The following is a 22,432-nucleotide window of genomic DNA, read 5'->3' on the forward strand; positions in this document are numbered from 1 at the left end:
AAACATCACTACTGATACCTACAGTGTTTGACAAGTCAAGATACTTATTTTCAAGGTGAACGGGAGGAAAGCAGCTGGCAAAGATGTAGTGGGGTAATATTTGATATATGCATTATTATACACCTATAGGCAATTAGCCTATAATGCTTTTTATCTGACTCCATAAAGATAATTTAAATATACAAGCAAGCATTACATGCTGACCACACCGCTTGTGTCGCATGAGCAATCGTTGCAAAATAAATGTACACATACATGTTATTCAATCATTGCACCCACACTGCTCGCACGAGTCAACGAGTGTCTGCGTAGCCAGGTGCTAAAATAGAACTTGGTTCTATTTGTGATGCTTGACATGCTGCAAGTCCCGCCTCTCCCATCTCCTCATTGGTTTTTAGGAGCATATACCCACGTGCCATCTCCTCATTGGTTTTTAGGAGCATATATCCATGTGAGTGATTGAAAGATGAACTGAGGTCCACGCTCCAGTTCAGTTGGTGGTGGTAATGCTTGATATTTGATATTTCAACCTGCGTGTCCTGATCGTGTCTTGTGTGAGTGGACAAAATCAACATGCGCACGATGGGGCACATGGACACACGCATTCACGAGCAAGACTTGGTCTGAGAATTGTCTATATCAAAAAGCCAGTGTTAGGAGGACACTGTATATTGGCACAGGCCCGAGTTGAAGTTGAAGGCCGGCAAACTGTGCAAATATATCCTCTAAACACCGGCTTCGAGGGCATTATCACTTTTATATAACGGGTTACCAACAAATAATTTAAAAATAATGATTGACATATTTTCATTAAAACCTTTATTTTGATAAATGGGTGAAACGGTTCACAAAACTCACGGTTCGGTACGATACGGTACAGTGGTGTCACGGTTCGGTACGATACGGTACAGTGGTGTCACGGTTCGGTACGATACGGTACAGTGGTGTCACGGTTCGGTACGATACGGTACAGTGGTGTCACGGTTCGGTACGATACGGTACAGTGGTGTCACGGTTCGGTACGATACGGTACAGTGGTGTCACGGTTCGGTACGATACGGTACAGTGGTGTCACGGTTCGGTACAATACGGTACAGTGGTGTCACGGTTCGGTACGATACGGTACAGTGGTGTCACGGTTCAGTACGATACGGTACAGTGGTGTCACGGTTCGGTACGATACGGTACAGTGGTGTCACGGTTCGGTACGATACGGTACAGTGGTGTCACGGTTCGGTACGATACGGTACAGTGGTGTCACGGTTCGGTACGATACGGTACAGTGGTGTCACGGTTCGGTACGATACGGTACAGTGGTGTCACGGTTCGGTACGATACGGTACAGTGGTGTCACGGTTCGGTACGATACGGTACAGTGGTGTCACGGTTCAGTACGATACGGTACAGTGGTGTCACGGTTCGGTACGATACGGTACAGTGGTGTCACGGTTCAGTACGATACGGTACAGTGGTGTCACGGTTCGGTACGATACGGTACAGTGGTGTCACGGTTCAGTACGATACGGTACAGTGGTGTCACGGTTCGGTACGATACGGTACAGTGGTGTCACGGTTCGGTACGATACGGTACAGTGGTGTCACGGTTCGGTACGATACGGTACAGTGGTGTCACGGTTCGGTACGATACGGTACAGTGGTGTCACGGTTCGGTACGATACGGTACAGTGGTGTCACGGTTCGGTACGATACGGTACAGTGGTGTCACGGTTCGGTACGATACGGTACAGTGGTGTCACGGTTCGGTACGATACGGTACAGTGGTGTCACGGTTCGGTACGATACGGTACAGTGGTGTCACGGTTCGGTACGATACGGTACAGTGGTGTCACGGTTCGGTACGATACGGTACAGTGGTGTCACGGTTCGGTACGATACGGTACAGTGGTGTCACGGTTCGATACGATACGGTACAGTGGTGTCACGGTTCGATACGATACGGTACAGTGGTGTCACGGTTCGGTACGATACGGTACAGTGGTGTCACGGTTCAGTACGATACGGTACAGTGGTGTCACGGTTCGGTACGATACGGTACAGTGGTGTCACGGTTCGGTACGATACGGTACAGTGGTGTCACGGTTCGGTACGATACGGTACAGTGGTGTCACGGTTCGATACGATACGGTACAGTGGTGTCACGGTTCGGTACGATACGGTACAGTGGTGTCACGGTTCGGTACGATACGGTACAGTGGTGTCACGGTTCGGTACGATACGGTACAGTGGTGTCACGGTTCAGTACGATACGGTACAGTGGTGTCACGGTTCGGTACGATACGGTACAGTGGTGTCACGGTTCGGTACGATACGGTACAGTGGTGTCACGGTTCGATACGATACGGTACAGTGGTGTCACGGTTCGGTACGATACGGTACAGTGGTGTCACGGTTCGGTACGATACGGTACAGTGGTGTCACGGTTTGGTACGATACGGTACAGTGGTGTCACGGTTCGATACGATACGGTACAGTGGTGTCACGGTTCGGTACGATACGGTACAGTGGTGTCACGGTTCGATACGATACGGTACAGTGGTGTCACGGTTCGGTACGATACGGTACAGTGGTGTCACGGTTCGGTACGATACGGTACAGTGGTGTCACGGTTCGGTACGATACGGTACAGTGGTGTCACGGTTCGGTACGATACGGTACAGTGGTGTCACGGTTCGGTACGGTTTCGATACATTGACAAAATAAATGCCTGAGAAATATGTAATTTGTATTTAGATTTTCCATTTATTATAATAGTAAACATGGGTAGCTTGAATTCCCAGGAGCATATGGAATCAAAGGGACAACAAAAAAACAGCAGTGCCTGCCTTATAACAGAACTTCAACCAGAGTGCATAGTCCAGCAGCATATATCAAAATTAAATCACATAGCAGAGCCTTAAACAAAATAGGACCACTTGAGACTGGTTAGTAAAAAACAAAAAACAAAAAAAACAGATTTTCAAGTTTTTCTTTAAGAAGATGAATCTATTGAAATGATCTGCAGTGAGCACAGATCGGCTTGCTGTGACATTGTCAGGCGCTGTGGAGAATACCCTCTCGCTAGGGACAGAGGTCCCAGGAACAGCCAGGTAGCACCTTGCTAACATGGCAACATGAGGGTATATTAACTCTTTGGTCTTCCACCATGTAGGTGGATCATCATCCAGGGAAATACAGTCCACTTCCCTGTATGAGGTCACCTCCTCCTCTATGACCTTGACCTTTGACTTGGTTCCCTGCTCCTGGGTTGTGAACAACTCTCCAAAAAGCTCAGCCATAGCAGACTTCTTGTCTGGAGGAGAACCCCTGTCTCTGTAGAGGGGTTGGCTCCTGTGGTATCTGTGGCTTGACTCTGCAGAATTACAATTAGATGAAAATGACTGTCTCTGAAGTGGCTTTAAAAATATGATTTGTTGTTAGAAATATATATCAGGCACTATTATGACAATTACAATTATAACTTTATAATGAATTGTTAAATCACTAATTAATCAAATAAATGTCACATTAACAAAATAAATACAATACCTGTTGTATATTGGTCACAAACTTTTAGATGGACAGCAGCATCCAGGTGCAGCAGGGACTTGAACCAGGAGTCCAACGCGGTGCTCTTGTGAAAGAAGTCTTGGACACCAGGGTCAGCATATCTAGGCTCCAAGTTAACTCTGATAGCAGTCTTGACACCCCTTACTGCAGGTTCATCTTCATCAGATGCCACCATTGATTTCAGGGTCATTGTTTTCATAGGCGGGACCATGGAAACTGAGAATGCTCTCAGTGCATATCAGTGTTGTGACTGTTTTGAGAGGTTTGCACACTTTGATAAACTTCCTCTGCTAGTCTTATGTCATTTTCAGACAAAGTCACAATATCTTTGACATTCTTTCTCACAGCTTGATCAGTCAGTGTAGAATACACCGCACCTTTCTGATCAAAGTATCTCTCAACCAGGTCATGGCTTGAATTCCATCTAGTAAGGGACATCTTGGATTAGTTTGTGGTTTGGGAACTCCAGCATGTGCAGCAGTTGTGCTTTTATGAAAGAAGGATACAACCTTCCTGATCTTTGCTAGGAGGCGAGAGATTGGATTCACTGACATTGCTTTTTGAGATGCTAGATTAATGACGTGAGCAAAGCATCCTATCTGTGGCCCCAATCCAGCTAGTGCAACTGCATTTACAATATTTCTAGCGTTGGCTATGCATGGCTTTTTTATCTCCCACTCTGAAGGGGACGTGTTTAAAGGACATGGCTTTCTATCTCCCACTCTGAAGGGGACGTGTTTAAAGGACATGGCTTTCTATCTCCCACTCTGAAGGGGACGTGATTAAAGGACATGGCTTTCTATCTCCCACTCTGAAGGGGACGTGTTTAAAGGACATGGCTTTCTATCTCCCACTCTGAAGGGGACGTGTTTAAAGGACATGGCTTTCTATCTCCCACTCTGAAGGGGACGTGTTTAAAGGACATGGCTTTATATCTCCCACTCTGAAGGGGACATGTTCAAAGGACATGGCTTTTTATCTCCCACTCTGAAGGGGACGTGTTTAAAGGACATGGCTTTTTATCTCTCACTCTGAAGGGGACGTGTTTAAAGGACATGGCTTTTTATCTCCCACTCTGAAGGGGACGTGTTTAAAGGACATGGCTTTTTATCTCCCACTCTGAAGGGGACGTGTTTAAAGGACATGGCTTTCTATCTCCCACTCTGAAGGGGACGTGTTTAAAGGACATGGCTTTTTATCTCCCACTCTGAAGGGGACGTGTTTAAAGGACATGGCTTTCTATCTCCCACTCTGAAGGGGACGTGTTTAAAGGACATGGCTTTTTTATCTCCCACTCTGAAGGGGACGTGTTTAAAGGACATGGCTTTTTATCTCCCACTCTGAAGGGGACGTGTTTAAAGGACATGGCTTTTTTATCTCCCACTCTGAAGGGGACGTGTTTAAAGGACATGGCTTTTTATCTCCCACTCTGAAGGGGACGTGATTTAAGGACATGTCTTTTTTATCTACCACTCTGAAGGGGACGTGTTTAAAGGACATGTTGTAGAAGTTTTATCCACCACTCGTTTGCAATCCCCGTCATAGTTTAAAGTGAAAGCGAAATGTTCTCAGACGGCAGACCTGAATGGTACTGGGGCGTCTTCTAGTTCTGGCTCGCCATGTTGCTCCTTTGCATTGAGCTAACTGCTAATTCCTTCATAAGCTAATTGCTGCTACGATGTTCTCAGCTCTGTTCTCGCTGAAGTGAAATAACTACGTCTATGAGCGGAGCTGCGGACAACCATAAACAACTTTATTATTATGTGGGTATGTTGCCCATGTTAATTTATACACCATTGGTTTATGCAATAATATTTTTTTACAATGAAAACTAAATAAATAAATAATGATTGTTTTCTTCTTCCTCGCTATAATATATGATTAATGTATTGTTCAGTTTGCAGTGCGTACCGAACCGTGCACCGTGGACCCTGTGCTGAACGGTTCAATGCGAATACACTTACCGTTTCACCCCTAATATATATACACTACCGTTCAAAAGTTTGGGGTCACTTAGAAATGTCCTTGTTTTTGAAACCTCATTTTTTTGTCAAATAACATCAAATTGATCAGAAATACAGCATAGACATTGCTAATGGTGTAAATGACTATTGTAGCTGGAAATGGCTTATTTTTTATGGAATATCTACATAGGCGTACAGAGGCCCATTATCAGCAACCATCACCCTGTGTTCCAATGGCACGTTGTGTTAGCTAATCCAAATGTATTATTTTAAAAGGCTAAATGATCATTAGAAAATCCTTTTGCAAGCACAGCTGAAAACGGTTGTCCTGATTAAAGAAGCAACAAAACGGGCCTTCTTTAGACTAGCTGTGTATCTTGAGCATCAGCAATTGTGGGTTTGAGTACAGGCTCAAAATGGCCAGAAACAAAGACCTTTCTGATCCTGGATCACTACTGCCTCTGATCTGGCGGACTCACTAAACACAAATGCTTTGAGTGTTTGGAGTGTTCCCCTGGCTATCGATTCATAAATAAAAACAAGAAGCATGCTTGTCTTACTGCCCTCACTGTTCCTTCACTGTTTCTTACAATTTAGTCATTCAGCAGACGCTCTTATCCAGAACGATTTACATTCAGTTCATTTTTTGGTAGAAACCCCCCACCCCCCACATATCACAGTCAGTGCAAGTAGACCCTTCTTCAAAATAATGATCCTCTATCAGCAGAATCAGCGCCAGGAAGAAAAATATAAGTGTGGGATGTAATAACACTCATCAAAACACCCTAACAACAATTATATTGGACAGCAGCAGTCGCCACTTAAGTTTAAGCACCCTGCAATCTACTCTCCTTACGACAGAGGGGGAAGGCATTCCAACTAACCAACAATGTTTACTCTTTGGAAAGCAGTGGCACTCTAGCGTTACGCAATAGCTGCTGCAGAGCCTTGAAATTGGCTGCGACAACCTATTGTTTATAATCTTCTTATCGCACCATATCCCCAGAGGTGGCAAGGCTCCATATCATTAAGTCAGTAAAACAATAAAATCCCATTATTGTTGACTGTCATATCCTGAAGTAACCTCTTCAACCATGTCACTTTTAATTCTCTGTGTGACCATTCAGAGCCAACCTAATGGCTGCATGTCAAATAGAACCCTATTCCCTATGTAGAGCCCTACTTTTGACTAAGGCCCATACACTCTTAGAAAAAAGGGTTCCAAAAGGGTTCTGTGGCTGTCCCCATAGGAGAACTCGCTTTCGTTCCAAGTAGATCCCTTTTTGGTTCCATGTGGAAGACTTTTGGGTTCCACGTAGAACCCTCTGTGGAAAGGGACCAAAATGGGTTCTTCAAAGGGTTCTCCTCTGGGGACACCCGAAGAATTGTTTAAGGCTCTAGATAGCAACTTTTTTTTTCTAAAAGTGTAGGAACTATAAGCACTATATAGGGAATAGGTTGCCATTTGGAAAACAACTATGGACTGTTACTGAATCATAGACACTACCATTAAATGATGGGGGGAAATAGTTGGAATAACGAGGCGGTGTGATATCCCTGCTATGTTGATAATGGGGGGGGGGGGCAGTGAGTATTGTGTTAGATGAACCTATAAATGAGTGGGAGTCTGTCCAACAGGACTCTATTGGACTACTGATATTTATGGGGGCTGTTCATGAGGAGTCATTGATATGGAAATCTATGCACTGTCACACATACACCTGTTTCTGTCACGCCTGCTCCCACTCTCCCTCTTTGGCACTCGGGGGCGCCAGGCTGCCTTTCATTATGCACACCTGTCACCATCATTACGCGCATCAGTGCTCATTGGACTCACCTGGACTCCTTCACGTTTTGATTGCCTTCCCTATATCTGTCTGTTTCCTCGGTTTCATCCCTGTGTCAGCATTATTGTTGTTTCCGTTTCCCCTGTCCAGATGCTGTCTGTATTCTGTTCCTGTCCGTAGTTATTAAATGTTCACTTCCTGTACCTACTTCTCATCTCCAGCGTCGATCCTTACAGCAAGGCTGTTCTTGACAATAATATTTGCATACACATGTAGGCCCACTCACTATGACTATGTCGGTCTACTCACACCTGAAAACTAAAAATGAAAACACGTGTTCCTTATTGGACAAGTTCAGGTAGACCCTCCATGTTTGGGTTTGCTTCCATTTTGTTCCTAATGAATATGGGCCCTGGTGACCTGAATTGATCATCCAATCCAAGATTTCTGAGACTAAACAGGTGGTAGAAAACTTTCTTCAACAAAGTTACAAATCCCCAGGAGAGCATCCTTCACCTGATTTGAGATTCTTATCAATGCAAATATAGGCAGCTATTACGCACATAAACAGATGCTCGGGGGAAAGTCACATTTAGGATGAAAGTGAAAATGGTAATTCCGTCGTTTTTTATGCTTGCTGCTATGCAATAAAATATATATAAGTATGGCACACCTTCAGGCGCAACATCGGGGGTCTACATTCACATAGGACGAAGTAGTTCTTACTATGTGCAGACATCACAGTACAAAATCCTTGTGTAGTCCACATCATGCTACATTCATGTTCAGAGTTACCCTTAAATGTTGGAGTCTGATAAGGTGATGCAGAATCATCTACTTTCACCCGGAGCCCCATAAGCCCTGGTCAAAAGTAGTGCACTATTTTGGGAATAGAGAGCCATTTGGGACGCAGTGGTCTCTCTTTCTCACCTGTATGGTGACGATGCGTGGCAGCGGCTGGCGTGTGTTTGCCCCTCCCTCTATAGCGATACCCAGAGTATTGGCATTCTTTACCACATGTACCAGGGTAGCGGTGGGCACTGGAGAGCCAGGCTGCTGCAGGGAACACAAGAAGAATGAGGACCTCGAATGAGGACATTGAACAAGGTCAAAAAGACAGAAGCAAGACAAACACTACGGTTAAAGGATGGACAGTGTTCTGTAATAAAATGTGTGGCAAACCATGAATTTGTGAAAAGGCTCAACAGAGTGTTGTGAAACTCAAGAGATTTTTTATTTTTTATGTTGTGCGTCCCAAATGGCACCTTAGCTAGGGCTCTGGTAAAATGTAGTGCATTATGAGCCCTGGTCAAACGCAGTGCACTATATATGGAAAAGGGTTTCATTTGAGACACCAACATGTTATTTCTGTTGTGATATGGGCCCTTGGTGGCCCTCACCTGTTTGGATGCCAGTGCTGCAGGTCCCTGGGCCACTTGGGACTGCTGTGTGGCCTGGTTCTTACTGGGCCGAGGACTGCTGTCTTTACTCAGCCCTCCTGCATCAGCAATGTCCACCCCACTGTCCTCACTCAGAGTCTGACCACTGTCTGACAGTTGGGATAATGTGGCACCTGGATACACAGAAATAATAGATTTGATTATATATACACACCTTCCTAATATTGAGTTGAACCCCCTTTTGCCCTCAGAACAGTCTCAATTCATTGGGGTATGGTGTTGAAAGCATTCCACAGGGATGCTGGCCCATGTTGACTCCAATGCTTCCCACAGTTGTGTCAAGTTGGCTGGATGTGGTGGACCATTCTTGATACAGACGGGAAACTGTTGAGCATGAAAAACCGAGCAGCGTTACAGTTCTTGTCACACTCAAACCGGTGTGCCTGGCACCTACTACCATACCCCGCTCAAAGGCATTTCAATCTATTGTCTTGCACTTCCACCCTCCGCATGGCACACATACACAATCTATGCCTCAATTGTCAAGGCTTAAAAATCCTTCTTTAACCTTCCTCCTCCCCTTCATCAACACTGATTGAAGTGGATTTAGTGACATCAATAAGGGATCATATCTTGCACCTGCATTCACCCGGTCAGTCTATGTCATTGAAAGAGCAGGTTTTCCTAATGTTTTGTACACACAGGGTTCAAGCATGTAAAGTGATACACACACAGAAACACAGGCAGGTATGCACAAAAACACATAGACACACAGACACACATTGACCTTTACCTTTCTGCTGGGGCTGGGGCCTGACCTCAGCAGTCAGTCTGTGTACGCCTGCCATGGCACACTGACCTCCCTGGCTGAGGGAGGGAGAACAGGGAGAACAGGGTCTGTCTGGGCTACATGGGGGCGGCTTCATGACAGCGAGAGAGGGACAGGGTGAGGGACAGGGGGACAGACATGGGGAGAGACCAGGGGAGGGACACGGTGAGAGACAAGGGGAGGCAGTCTTATGGGAGGTAGCAGGCTTCTCATGGGAAGAGGATCTGAAGATGGGGAGCTTGATGGTCGTCTCCTGGGTTGGAAGAGCAGAGGGGAACGACAAGGGGTTGTGATCAAGGGAGCCGGGGCAGGTATGGTGGCCAGAGCTAGGGCATCCTTGGTGGGGGTGGTGGTCAGAGGTGGGGGTGGAGATGTGGAGGGAGTTTTGGCAGGTGTGGTGAAGAGAGTTTATGGATGTCTGATGAGCAGAGCTTAGATTGGCACTGTGGTTGGTGCCAGGGTTGCGGCTGTTTTGGTGGCCAGGGTTGGGACAGGTGTGATGGAGGCCAGAACTAGGGGAGGTGGAGGTTTGGTGGTTGGAGGAGCTGAAGGCTTTGAGGGATTTGTGGTGACATTCCTGATGTAGCCTGGTGGGGGCAGTAAAGATCAGGCCAGACTGGGAGTGACTGGATGAGGGACGCTTGGAAGGGTCCCTCTCCTTGGGGTTTCTCGTCTGGGTATGGCCAGAGGGAAGTGATGGCTTGAAGGATGGAGGAGATTCAGCTGTAGACCGCACTTCTTTCTAGAAACACAAAAGGACATTGCTTGTACAGAAAAGTGGTCCAAACTCTTTACAACCTCAGTCTGTCTGCTGAAGTTCACCAACAATGTTTTTAATGGAGAGACTCACCTTCAAACGCAACTTCACACCTCACCTTTAAATGCATTGTACACAAAGATTAGCATTTAAGTCTAATCTGCCACTCATGCACATAATAAAACCTGACTATTATTTCCATCAGACTAGAACAACCTCAAACTCACACAGACTCACCAATGTAATGTCAGGTAGGGCATTAGTGCGTACCCCTGGATCTTGCTCTACACTGTCACCATGTGAGCACTCATGCTGAAAGTGACAGACACAAGGTTTTGTGTGTTATAATATGACTTCACCTGTTTACTTTAACTTATCATTCAAAATAAACAGGCTCAACCATAGACTCACTGACCTGCATCCCAGAACAATGTTGTGTGACAATAATGTGCTGAAACATTAACCCAGAACCCGTGACTAAAGACTTCAATTATCAATTAACACAGGAAGTTAATTTAGTGCATACAATATAAATGAACTGCAATTACTTGTTTACTAAGGGTGTGATTGTACAGCTATAGTAATGAGGATGTCAACGAGGCCAATTATACAAGCACAGAATGGACCATGGCAATCAGCAAAACCAGCCAACCAACAGAAAACAACACTTTGTCACCTTGGACAACGGGGAAACTGACACACACACACACACACACACCACACACACACACACACCACACACACACACACACACACACACACACGCACACACACACAGACAGTCGCACACAGTCGCACACACACAGTGGCACACACACACACAGTCGCGTACACACGCACACACACTAAGATGAACTACTGCTGAGCACACAGAGATATACAGTTGAAGTCAGAAGTTTACATACACTTTGGTTGGAGTCATTAAAACTTGTTTTTCAACCACTCCACACATTTCTTGTTAACAAACTATAGTTTTAGCAAGTCGGTAAGGACATCTACTTTGTGCATGACACAAGTCATTTTTCCAACAATTGTTTACCGACAGATTATTTCACTTATAATTCACTGTATCACAATTCCAGTGGGTCAGAAGTTTACATACACTAAGTTGACTGTGCCTTTAAACAGCTTGGAAAATTCCAGAAAATTATGTCATGGATTTAGAAGCTAATATGCTAATTGACATCATTTGAGTCAATTGGAGGTGGACCTGTGGCTGTATTTTAAGGCCCACCTTCAAACTCACTGCCTCTTTGCTTGACATCATGGGAAAATCAAAAGAAATCAGCCAAGACCTCCACAAGTCTGGTTCATCCTTGGGAGCAATTTCCAAATGCCTGAAGGTACCACATTCATCTGCACAAACAATAGTATGCAAGTATAAACACCATGGGACCACGCAGCCATCATACCACTCAGGAAAAAGACTAGTTCTGTCTCCTAGAGATGAACGTACTTTGTTGCGAAAAGTGCAAATCAATCCCAGAACAACAGCAAAGGACCTTGTGAAGATGCTGGAGGAAACAGGTTCAAAAGTATCTATATCCATAGTAAAACGAGTCCTATATCGACATAACCTGAAAGGCCGCTCAGCAAGGAAGAAGCCACTGCTCCAAAACCGGCATAAAAAAGCCAACCTACGGTTTGCAACTGCACATGGGGACAAAGATCGTACTTTTTGGAGAAATGTCCTCTGGTCTGATGAAACAAAAATAGAACTGTTTGGCCATAATGACTATCGTTATGTTTGGAGGAAAAAGGGGGAGACTTGCATCATGTTGTGGGGGTGCTTTGCTACGGGAGGGACTGGTGTACTTCACAAAATACATGGCATCTTGAGGAAGGGAAATGATGTGGATATATTGGAGCAACATCTTAAGACATCCATCAGGAAGTTAAAGGGCCAGAATTCACCCAATTTATTGTGGGAAGCTTGTGGAAGGCTACCCAAAACATTTGACCCAAATTAAACAATTTAAAGGCAATGCTACCAAATACGAATTGAGTGTATGTAATCTTCTGACCCACTGGGAATGTGATAAAAGAAATAAAGGCTGAAATAAATCATTCTCTCTACTATTATTCTGACATTTCACATTCTTAAAATAAAGTGGTGATCCTAACTGACTTAATACAAGGAATGTTTACTAGGATTAAATGTCAGGAATTCTGAAAAACTGAGTTTAAATGTATTTGGCTAAGGCGTATGTAAACTTCCGACTTCAACTGTATTTGGGTTCAGCTCTCAGTCATCTTAAAGATAATCTCTCCTCACAATGGTTTCAAATCCCCCCGGTCCACGGCTGAATAATCTCTGCTTTGTTGGAGCAAATGGCACCCTATTCTGTATAGTGCATTACTTTCGACCAGAGCCAGAGTCTGGCCAAAAGAGGAGCACTAAATAGGGAATAGGGTGCCATTGTGCATTCAAACACTGTTTTAACCATTTCTATTACAGGGGGGCTGGGTCTCATTTGGATGGTTATAGAGTGTTTTGTAGAGTGACTGTGCCCTGGCAGAATGAGGTCCCATTGTACTGATCAGGGCCATACTGATTCAGTGAAACATCGATGCTACACTGGCACTGCAGCTCAGTAATCTCATCTGAAATCACTGCTCTCTCTCATTTGACACTGGTGCCAGATCCAATTGATGACGGAACATATTTTAAAATGATGCCTGGAGGAAATCAAACACACACGCACCATAGAACTGAATAGGCGTGCACGCACACGTGCACACACAGGGCTAATGGGGCTCTGGTCAAAGGTACTCCACTGTATAAGGAGTAGGGTGCAATCTTTCCACTACCTTGGCAGAGCAGAGAGTGGTGGGGTTGGAGTGGCTGTGGCTGGCTGAGGGCTCTGTGTGTACACAGTGGCTGTGTGGATGCAACGTTCCTGTTTCTCCATGCCAGGCCTTCAGAGCCTCCCTCTCACGGTGCAGCACCAGACCATCATACAGCTCCAGGTCCTGGGGAGCCACCAGGCTACGCACCTCAGACAGCAAGGATAACTGTAGAGGAGAAACGGTCAACAAGTTACATAGAGGCCCAATAGAGTTACATAAATGCCCTATCACAGTTACATAGAGGCCCAATAGAGTTACATAAATGCCCTATCACAGTTACATAGAGGCCCAATAGAGTTACATAAATGCCCTATCACAGTTACATAGAGGCCCAATAGAGTTACATAAATGCCCTATCACAGTTACATAGAGGCCCAATAGAGTTACATAAATGCCCTATCACAGTTACATAGAGGCCCAATAGAGTAACATAAATGCGCTATCACAGTTACATAGAGGCCCAATAGAGTTACATAAATGCGCTATCACAGTTACATAGAGGCCCAATAGAGTTACATAAATGCGCTATCACAGTTACATAGAGGCCCAATAGAGTTACATAAATGCGCTATCACAGTTACATAGAGGCCCAATAGAGTAACATAAATGCCCTATCACAGTTACATAGAGGCCCAATAGAGTTACATAAATGCCCTATCACAGTTACATGGAAGCCCTATGATGTTACAGAGGCCCTGTCGGTTACATAGAGGCCCTATAGGTTACATAGAGGCCCTATAGGCTATATAGAGTCCTTATTTGACTTTCTGCTGGACGTCAGAAAGGGTTCAATAAAAGGTGAACAGGGGACTCCACACACTGCATTATGCTCTCAATGGGAATTTATTGGACAGCGTTTAACTTTCGAGCACGAGGTTTTCATCGTCTCCTTTGACAAAGGGAACTGGAGGGAGGACAGGAGGAAGAACGGTGGACAGTTCGGGTGACCTATAGGGTGCCATTTGGGATGCTAGCCCAGATGTGCTGTCTCAGCAGGCGTTACAGTACCTTGGCGTGGGTGTTGAAGAGTTCAAACAGGGCCATAGCCAGGGGTTCCAGACCGATGTGTCCCTCCTGGTACTCCTGCAGGTAGTAAACCATGGTCTGCCTCTCTGGGTCGGTCAGCAGCAGAAAGGCCTGCTCCTCCAGAGACACCTGGGAACCTGGGGGCCACGCACCTCGACACACTGACTGTATTGAGGGAGGGAGAGGAGAGAGAGCGAGAGAGAGAGAGAGAGAGCCAGAGAAAGAAAGACAGACAGGCAGAGAGTGGGAGGGAGAGAAATAAAGACAGACAGGCAGAGAGTGGGAGGGAGAGAAAGAAAGACAGACAGGCAGAGAGTGGGAGGGAGAGAAAGAAAGACAGACAGGCAGAGAGTGGGAGGGAGAGAAAGACAGACAGTGGGAGGGAGAGAAAGAAAGACAGACAGGCAGAGAGTGGGAGGGAGAGAAAGAAAGAGACAGGCAGAGAGTGGGAGGGAGAGAAAGAAAGACAGACAGGCAGAGAGTGGTAGGGAGAGAAAGAAAGACAGACAGGCAGAGAGTGGTAGGGAGAGAAAGAAAGACAGACAGGCAGAGAGTGGGAGGGAGAGAAAGAAAGACAGGCAGAGAGTGGGAGGGAGAGAAAGAAAGACAGACAGGCAGAGAGTGGGAGGGAGAGAAAGAAAGACAGACAGGCAGAGAGTGGGAGGGAGAGAAAGAAAGACAGACAGGCAGAGAGTGGGAGGGAGAGAAAGAAAGACAGACAGGCAGAGAGTGGGAGGGAGAGAAAGAAAGACAGGCAGAGAGTGGGAGGGAGAGAAAGAAAGACAGACAGGCAGAGAGTGGGAGGGAGAGAAAGAAAGACAGACAGGCAGAGAGTGGGAGGAAGAGAAAGAAAGACAGACAGGCAGAGAGTGGGAGGGAGAGAAAGAAAGAGAAAGACAGAAGAAGAGAGAGAGAAAGAATGAATGTGCACTCTTGGAATTAAGGGTTTGGTTAGGGTACAGTATTGTTAACGAAAGGTACAAAGGACATACCTTAGAGTGTACCGCTACAGTGACAAGCGTTTGTACCCCTTTAAGAAAAATCTCAACCTTTATTTCAGAGCGCGTACAGAGTCTGCTGTACAGCATATCTCCTTTGCTCTCAGACATCCCACACACAGCAACAGCACACCAACAAGCATTTCTCAAGCTCCAACAATAGAAACCACTTCAAAGTCATCAGTGTTAGGGTGAGACCAATAACTGTATCATTGTTATTCAGCTGCAGCTTGAAATGACCATTCCAGCTTTAAATAGACCGGGAACATAGAATATTGAGTACCTAGCCATTGATGAATCTTAAATACCATTCATGGTTAAACTATGGCACTCAAAACGATGCAGTTCCACTCATTCTAAAATGGGTGCCTGGATAAGAGCTGTGCGTGTATGTGGAGAGGATGTCTAACACAGATGGTTATGTTTTGACAGATGATATACCCGCAGCACACCTTTTTGAGGACACAAAATGTTGGAGGTTATAGACGCCTGGGAATGTGAAGCAGATTGTCAAGAGGAGCACCAGGAGGATGAATATGTTGCAGGGCCCAGAGAGTAAAGAGAAAAAATGACAGAGACAGTTAGCAGGTCAGGAGCATTGACTCTTGTTCCTATGAATTACTAAGGGAATTTGTCAGTCACGCTGGGCTCCTGTCCTGCGCTGTGCTGCCCTCACTTCTCCACCAGCACCATACTTAGCTCAGACCAGAGAAATTCCCAAATGGAAGCCTATTCCCTATGTAGTGTGCTACTTTTGGCCAGAGCCTCTGGTCAAAAGTAGTGCACAATAGAGAGAACAGGGTGCCATTTGGGAATCAATGAAGACATTCATTTCTCCCCAAGGTGACCCTACAAGGGTTTACCCCGGTAGCATTCCAAGTAACACAACCCTGTGGAGTTTACGTGAGCTTCCATATTCTGCAGTGAAATCCATACAATGGAAGAGCAGTCACTTTTATGGTTACGTATCGGGTTTGAGATACAGTTGAAGGTCTACAAAAGGTGTAAAGGAGAGTTGATGATGTGAACATTAGAGCATGACTAAGGACAGGGAAAACTGCGGAGAAAACACTTTCAGCATAATCAATCACAGAAAGTGTGATCAAGCACAGTATAGCTCTTTCGAGTCACCTCGGTCTCTGTCTGGGCCTCTCTGTCTGTCTCTCGGTTTATCTCTTTCTTTCTCTCACTCTCTCACCATTGAGCTCCATTGTGAACAGAAAGCCAACATACAAATGTGCTTAGAATGCTTACAATTGGATCTACATCAAAGGACCTTGCTAAAATTAAACAGCTATTCATCAGGAATGAGTCCAAACTGGGTGCCTCTGGCGGTCTGCAACTAATGAGATTTGTAATTGGAGATTGGTGGTGAGAGCATGTTGATTTAATACAGGTCAGAGTATCATTTTAACAGCCGCAAGCCAGACTGACTGAATGCATTAGGGATACGAGGATGTGTCCTATGGGCTCTGGTCAAAGGTAGTGCACTATTTAGGGAATAGGGTGCAATTTAGGAAACAAGCCAAATAAAAGACATCCCCTCTTTGGAAACAAAGCTGCAACCATCGCAAGGTTAGATGACACATTGAGGAACTGGTAGATTTGAATGTGTTGGTCTAGGTTAGAAGGAGGAAAGACAGAGCTTTTGTTTGCGTACCTGTATCATTTCACAGCAAGCGAATGTGTTTTTCTAAAGCTGGTTGTTGTGAGTGAGGTAGCATTGATATTGGTCATGAGTCCTCACTTCTAGGCAGGCGGCACCATAAGGTGTTCTCCTGCTGTTTTGACTGTGAGAGAATGGTATCTGTGTGTGTGTGACTGTGAGATTGGTTCCAGGGCCATTAACCTCTCTCTGGCTGCCAGAACTCACCCTAGACACTGAAAATCACACACACTCACACGCACACACACACACACACTCACACACACACACACGTGTCTATATTGTGTGTGAAACTATTGGTGGTGCCATTGCGCTCCTTTGTGTCTCAACGTGTTTATGATGATTGAGTGTGTGTGTGGTGTGTGTGGCACACATGCGTGTTTGCATGCTCGTGTGTATGATTGAGTGTCTAGGCTGTCTGTCATTGAATCCTGCCTCTCATCACCACCATGGGACCACTCTGCAAGCCTCCTCAGAAGAGCCTGACTGGTGCACAGGTACACATCACTCTACTCACAGCAGTAGAAGGTAAACCATCATACAAATGAAAGCTTCAGATCCTAGAATTGCTCAACCATCAAGTTGATATTTCTCTCACCAGACTCAGGGCGCTCTGCACACTCATATAGTGGCTGTGAGAAGAGACTATTCCCAAACTGGAGAACATGAGGAGAACCTCAGGGTCTCCAAAGAAATGGATCAACTCTCTCTACATATCTCAGCTGATAAACACACTGCTTGCCCTAATAGTCATACTACTGTAAACTGTAATTCTACGTCATCTGTTGCATTGCATAGATAGTGAATGCTCACGAGTAGCGTGAGGTTTTAGGGACAACAACAGTGACGCGTCATGGCTGAATACGGAATACAGCATTTCCTCCATGAGATTAGCTCAGTGTTCCCCTTTAATTAAAGATGACTACTAACGAAGGACTCTTCCCTCGCTTTTCTCTTTTATTGACGAGACCTGACTTTGAGTCGCCATGGTGATGGCGTCTTGTCAGGTGGCTGTCACTGTCCCTTGACAGGATCGATCAAAATGTCCAACTAAGGATGAGGTCATGGATGTTAGGAATGAAGTGAGGATGAAATTCAGCAACTCTTGGGAGGACAGTGGATAAAAATGCTTCTTTATTGTTAAAATCACCACGTTTTGGCCTGTGAAGAAGGCCTGAACATGGAGAGTTGTTGAATTTCCTCTTCACTTCAGTGCCTCTCTTGCTAGGAAATAGAGAGAGAAAGAGAGAGAGAGCAAGAACAAGAGAGCGAGCGAGAGAAAGAGAGAGTGAGAGAGAGAAAGAGAGATAGAAGAGAAAAGCAGGGGTGAGCTACTCTTAACTGTAAAACGGTAGAACACAATATGTACATATAGTACCTAACCCGTGATGGTTTGTTAAAGTCCCATAACTTGAGTCACTGCTCTTCATGGTCAGATACCATCTGCAGTATTGAATTTCCAATCGAACTAGCCGCAAAGTGCCTCTCTTTCTTCTCTTCCAGTAAATCCTACAGCTTTCTATGTTTTCTGCATTTGCTACTAAATTGCATCCCATATAGCACCCTATTCCCTACATAGACCACTACGTTTGACCAGAGCCCATAGGGATCTAGTACACTATATAGGGAATAGGGTGCCATTTTGGGACATAGCCCTGGTCTTGCTTTAAGTACTCCCACTTTGAGCTATAGATTCGTACCTTAATGGTACTGTAAGATTTAGTGTGCATCCCAAATGGGACCCTATACTTTTGACCAGGGCCCAGAGGCACTTTGCGGCTAGTTCAATTATATTGCAGATTGTATCCGACCCTGAAGAGCTGTGACTCAAGTTATGGGACTTTAACAAAACATCACGGGTAGCCCTGGTAGCCCACTATATAGTAATAGTCTGCCATTTGGGACACACATACTGTGTAGTTCATGTATGATGTGCTCAGCTGTCTGTGAGGTTAAAGGGTACTAGAATATTAAGATTTAATCTGAAGATAGTGAACGGTCAGTCTAAAAGGCCTTAAGTGTGGCCAAATCTGGTGACCCCTCAATTAAAGAGACCTATTATAAATGTGTGTATGCGATGTCCGTGTCTTCTTCACTGCTGATGTCATTCATTTGGGGTTAATATGGAGGGAAAAGAACTCGGATATTATACGTTTATTTATCAATGACGATATAGTAGCATCACGTAGTATAGGAGATGTAGTAGAATTTGACTTACCTTTCCTAATACAGGTGTAGCCCGCGCTGAAGATGGCCTGCAACAAAAAACAGTAGAACATTAAAGATGCTCACATTATGAACCACTGACAGAAAAACCATTTTACAATAGCACATATAACAACCAAGCACAAATGACTTTGAAATGTGTAATATGACATGAAAACAACAACAACAGCCCGGAGAGAACTGGCAGCAGTGCTCCCTGTGCCTCAGCAAAAAAGGAAGCCAACAGATGCATCCCAAATTGGCACACTATTCTCTACATACAGTGGTTCCTCAATTAAAAGTTGCGTGCGTAGACCAAATCACTTTTCAAATACACTTTCAGAATTCCATACAGGCAAGATGTTTTGATTGAGGAGATTCTAATGAATCTATTTTTGGCAAATAACTCTCAGAATTGTTTCCAAAAACTTTTTCCCACGTGAGTACTGGAAGCATTAGCCATCGTGAAAAATATCCTTTCTATTTTATTCTGTTATATTCTATTTCATTGTTACTGTAAAATTTGTGTGTGTTGATTACGGTAGGACAGGGGAACAAAAATATAAAAGCAAAATGTAAAGTGTTGGTGCCATGTATCATGAGCTGAAATAAAAGATCCCAGAAATGTTCCATAGGCACAAAACTATTATTTCTCTCAGATTTTGTGCACAAATTTGTTTACATCCTTGTTGGTGAGCATTTCTCCTTCGCCTAGATAATCCATCCACCTGACAGGTGTGGCACATCAAGAAACTGATTAAACAGTATGATTATTACACAGGTGTACCTTGTGCTTGGGACAATAAACGGCCACTCTAACATGTGTAGTTCTGTCACACAATACAATGTCACAGATGTCTCAAGTTTTGAGTCAGCATGCAATTGGCAGGAATGTCCACCAGTACTGTTGCCAGAGAATTTAATGTTCACTACTCTACCATAAGCTACCTCCAACGTTATTTTAGAGAATTTGGCTGACAACGTGTATGCCATTGTGTGGGCGAGAGGTTTGCGGATGTCAACGTTGTGAACAAAGTTCCCCATGGTGGTCGGCGGGGTTATAATATGGGCAGGCATAAGCTGCGGACAACAAACACAAATGCATTTTATCAATGGAAATTTGAATGCACAGAGATACCATGATGAGATCCTGAGGCCCACTGTGAGGCCCATTTTTGTAAGGTATCTGTGACCAACAGTTGCATATCTGTACTCCCAGTCATGTGAAATCCATAGATTAGGGCCTAATTAATTTATTTCAATTGACTGAATTCCTTAAATGAACTGTAACTCAGTAAAATCTTCGAATTTGTTGCATGTTATATTTTAGTTCAATATATAATCCTTATACAGTGTACAAAACATTGGGAACACTTTCAAAAGAACCTCAATTCATCGGGGCATGGACTCTACAAGGTGTCGAAAGCATTCCACAGGGATGCTGGCCAATGTTGACTCCAATGCTTCCTAAATTTGTGTGACGTTGGCTGGATGTTCTTTGGGTGGTGGACCATACTTGTTCCCTGTGTTGGGTAGGTTACTTTCTAAATGTATTCCATTACAGGTACTAGTTACCTGTCCAAAATTGTACTTTTGGATTACCCAAACTCAGTAACGTAATCTGATTACATTCAGTTACTTTTAGATTACTTTCCCTTTAAAAGGCATTAGAATAACACACAAATCAATGTTAAAGGATGTTACATTTTCTAACCCATCACTTTCTACTACATAGAATAATACAATTAAATGATATCTTTACATTAATATATATAATTGAAACTCCAAAAATGGATGCAGCAACTACAGATTGCACCTTTAAGTCTATCAAAAGTGTGCCAGCACTGTTTTTATCAGCATGAATTAGATTGAGCAATAAAAGCCCCACTTTTATTCCATTGGCTGGATCCTCACTATGCAGATGTTGCAAGAGTGAATTTTTCACAGGCTGTTTCAAAAACAATGATTTAAAGGCAGTTTAAACTTCTTGAATTCAACCATTATTGGGTTCAAATACTGGTCTCTGACTTGTGGTCAGACTCACTCAGGTAGAACCACCTTAAATGTGAGCCTTTTTTCAATGCTAATATGAATATCATTGAAAAAAACAGAAGTGTCTAGGATTTTTTTTCGGAAACATCCTTTCTGAATTTAAAAGTAATCCTCGATGCAGTTATCGAGTTTTTCTAAAGTATCTGTAATCTGATTACAATATTTTTTTCTGGTAACATAACAAATTACAGTTACCGATCGTTTTTTCCCCAACATACATGGGAAACTGTTGAGTGTGAAAAACCCAGCAGCATTGCTGTTCTTGACACACTCAAACCAGTGCACCTACCATACCCCATCCAAAGGCACTTAAATATTTTGTCTTACCCGTTCACCATCTGAATGGCACACATACACAATCCATGTCTCATACACAATCCATGTCTCAAGGCTTAAAAATTATTCTTTAACCTGTATCCTCACTTTCATCTACACAGATTGAAGTAGATTTAACAGGTGACATCAATAAGGGATCATAGCTTTCACCTGGATTCACCTGGTCAGTCTATGTCATGGAAAGAGCAGGTGTTCTAAATGTTTTTTTACACTCAGTGTATATCAGAGTGATCCGGCCGTTGATACATTTTAGTAAAGCTGGTGGTTAAATGCTGACATCTAGCACACCTAGCTCATCTACTTTGTACAAACAACAGTCAATTACATTGTTACAAATCAAATCCAATTTTATTTGTCACATGCACCGAATACAACAGGTACTGTAGACCTTACAGTGAAATGCTTACTTACAAGCCCTTAACCAACAATGCAGTTAAGAAAAAAAGTGATAAGAAAATATTTACTAAAATAAACTGAAGTAAAAAAAATAAAAAAATACATATATATAAAAAAACTAGAAAAATATAAAATAATTAAGGAGCAACAATAAAGTAACAGTAGCGAGGCTATATACAGGGGGTAGCGGTACAGAGTCAATGTGTGGGGGTACCGGATAGTTGAGGTTATTGAGGTACATGTAGGTAGAGGTAAAGTGACTACGCATGGATAATAAACAGAGTAGCAGCAGTGTAAAAATGGGGGGACCTAGACTTGGTGCTCTGGTACCGCTTGCACGTGTGGTAGCGGAGAGAACAGTCTCTGACTAGGGAGGCTGGAGTCTTTAGCATTTTTTGACACCGCCTGGTATAGAGGTCCTGGATGGCAGGAAGCTTGGCCCCAGTGATGTACTGGGCCGTACGCACTGCCCTCTGTAGTGCCTTGTGGTCGGAGGCCGAGCAGTTGCTATACCAGGCAGTGATGCAACCCGCCAGGATGCTCTCGATGATGCAGCTGTATAACTTTTTGAGGATCTGAGGACCCATGCCAAATCTTTT

At 44.2% G+C, this 22,432-nt stretch overlaps 1 protein-coding gene across 2 annotated transcripts in view; it reads right to left on the minus strand.

Annotated features, from left to right (window-relative positions):
- The window catches only part of LOC109874007 (whirlin), a 95,530-nt gene that overhangs the window by 3,075 nt on the left and 70,023 nt on the right, over positions 1–22,432 (minus strand). The window contains exons 5-11 of one of the 2 annotated variants that reach the window (XM_031806550.1): positions 19,063–19,099; positions 14,163–14,345; positions 13,116–13,319; positions 10,542–10,616; positions 9,512–10,289; positions 8,719–8,891; positions 8,249–8,374 (exon numbers count right to left, since the gene is read on the minus strand). In XM_031806550.1, the coding sequence (XP_031662410.1) occupies positions 8,249–8,374; positions 8,719–8,891; positions 9,512–10,289; positions 10,542–10,616; positions 13,116–13,319; positions 14,163–14,345; positions 19,063–19,099 (1,576 nt within the window). The remainder of the gene's footprint in view (positions 1–8,248; positions 8,375–8,718; positions 8,892–9,511; positions 10,290–10,541; positions 10,617–13,115; positions 13,320–14,162; positions 14,346–19,062; positions 19,100–22,432) is intronic. The other variant, XM_031806558.1, reaches the window with a different exon arrangement.

This window comes from Oncorhynchus kisutch, linkage group LG3, assembly GCF_002021735.2.
Source record: "Oncorhynchus kisutch isolate 150728-3 linkage group LG3, Okis_V2, whole genome shotgun sequence".
NCBI classification, from domain to species: domain Eukaryota; kingdom Metazoa; phylum Chordata; class Actinopteri; order Salmoniformes; family Salmonidae; genus Oncorhynchus; species Oncorhynchus kisutch.